The 1223-nt window shown below is 41.2% G+C and overlaps 1 protein-coding gene across 1 annotated transcript in view; it reads right to left on the bottom strand.

Annotated features, from left to right (window-relative positions):
- The window catches only part of LOC107058212 (uncharacterized), a 4732-nt gene extending 3509 nt beyond the window's left edge, over positions 1-1223 (bottom strand). The window contains exon 1 of the mRNA XM_015303637.1: positions 1187-1223. Coding sequence (XP_015159123.1) covers positions 1187-1223 — 37 coding nt within the window. The remainder of the gene's footprint in view (positions 1-1186) is intronic.

The following is a 1223-nucleotide window of genomic DNA, read 5'->3' as shown; positions in this document are numbered from 1 at the left end:
CAAAATGGAACACAATTCCAGGCTCAAAACATAGCAAAAACCAACAAGCAAGAAAACACACTTTAATCAACTAAAAAAAACAAAACAGCAGCAGTCAAAACTCAGAATAAACAAGAATCGAACGGTGCCCAGCACTCTTTGAATACTCTATGATGAAGTCTCGACAATTATCAACACGTGGGACTTTGAATCACCCAAAACCGAGCTAAAATGAGAGAGATATGACCAAAACAAGAATTCCTAAAACAAAGGCTCGAAAATGGGGTACAGTAGTCAGGTAAATCGCAAAATTGCCTAGAACTACGTTCACCCAACAACTTCTGAACACTTTACAGCAAAGTCACCGAAAATACGAAGCTCCTGCACTTCGAATCACCTAATTCGGACAAAAGATGAGAGAGTTATGAGAGTTTCAAGGTGTGGAAAAGGTTGCTGTTTTTCTACAGTAAATAGCAGATTTGCCGCAACTTTTTTCCAAATCTAAAATCTCCGACAGGGTGCTCCGAACTCGTTCGGAACCTGTGCATTCAAACCAGATATGCAACAATACCAAATTTGATATTCCGGACTCAACGGCGTAGTCCATATTTCCACAGACGTCATCTTGATAAAAAGTGGGTCCTATTTCGAAAGGCCATTTTAAGTCAAAACCCACAAAAGAGCTCAGAAAGATATCCAAAACCTCGGGACACCAAATAATGGTCAATCTGGACCAAACTCGACATTCCGAAACTAACCGCGCCGACGGAATTCTCATCCGAGCTCGTTTACTCAGAATGTTGACCAAAGTCAAACTTAGGCTTAAACTTAAAGTTAAAACGCCTAATCGCGCCGACTCACACTGAAATCCTCGGGAGTCATGTCTACCATGCCACTAGCCTGAAATGACCCTTCCGGAGCTGATGGAATCGTCAAAATTGGATTCCGATGTTATCTTCTTGAACTTTTGATCGAAAATGATCTTTTAAAGTTCATAAGCTCCAAAACATAAAAACTCACACCAAGACCAAACATATGACCAGGTGACTGAACTTTCAGTCCCAGCAAGTCATAAATGACTTGGGATCGCTACAGGAACGCTCTAAACGACACACAGAAGGCAAGACGCAGAAATGACCTGGAGGGTCATTACAATATCCACTACTAAAAAGGACTTTCGTTCACGAAAGATAGGATCAAGAAATACCTGAAGGCTCAAACAAGCCAGGAAATTTCTCTCGCAT

This window comes from Solanum tuberosum, unplaced genomic scaffold, assembly GCF_000226075.1.
Source record: "Solanum tuberosum cultivar DM 1-3 516 R44 unplaced genomic scaffold, SolTub_3.0 scf00456, whole genome shotgun sequence".
Taxonomy (NCBI): Eukaryota; Viridiplantae; Streptophyta; class Magnoliopsida; order Solanales; family Solanaceae; genus Solanum; species Solanum tuberosum.
Note: the sequence above shows the minus strand (reverse complement) of the source record. Positions and strands in the feature narration are given on the sequence as shown.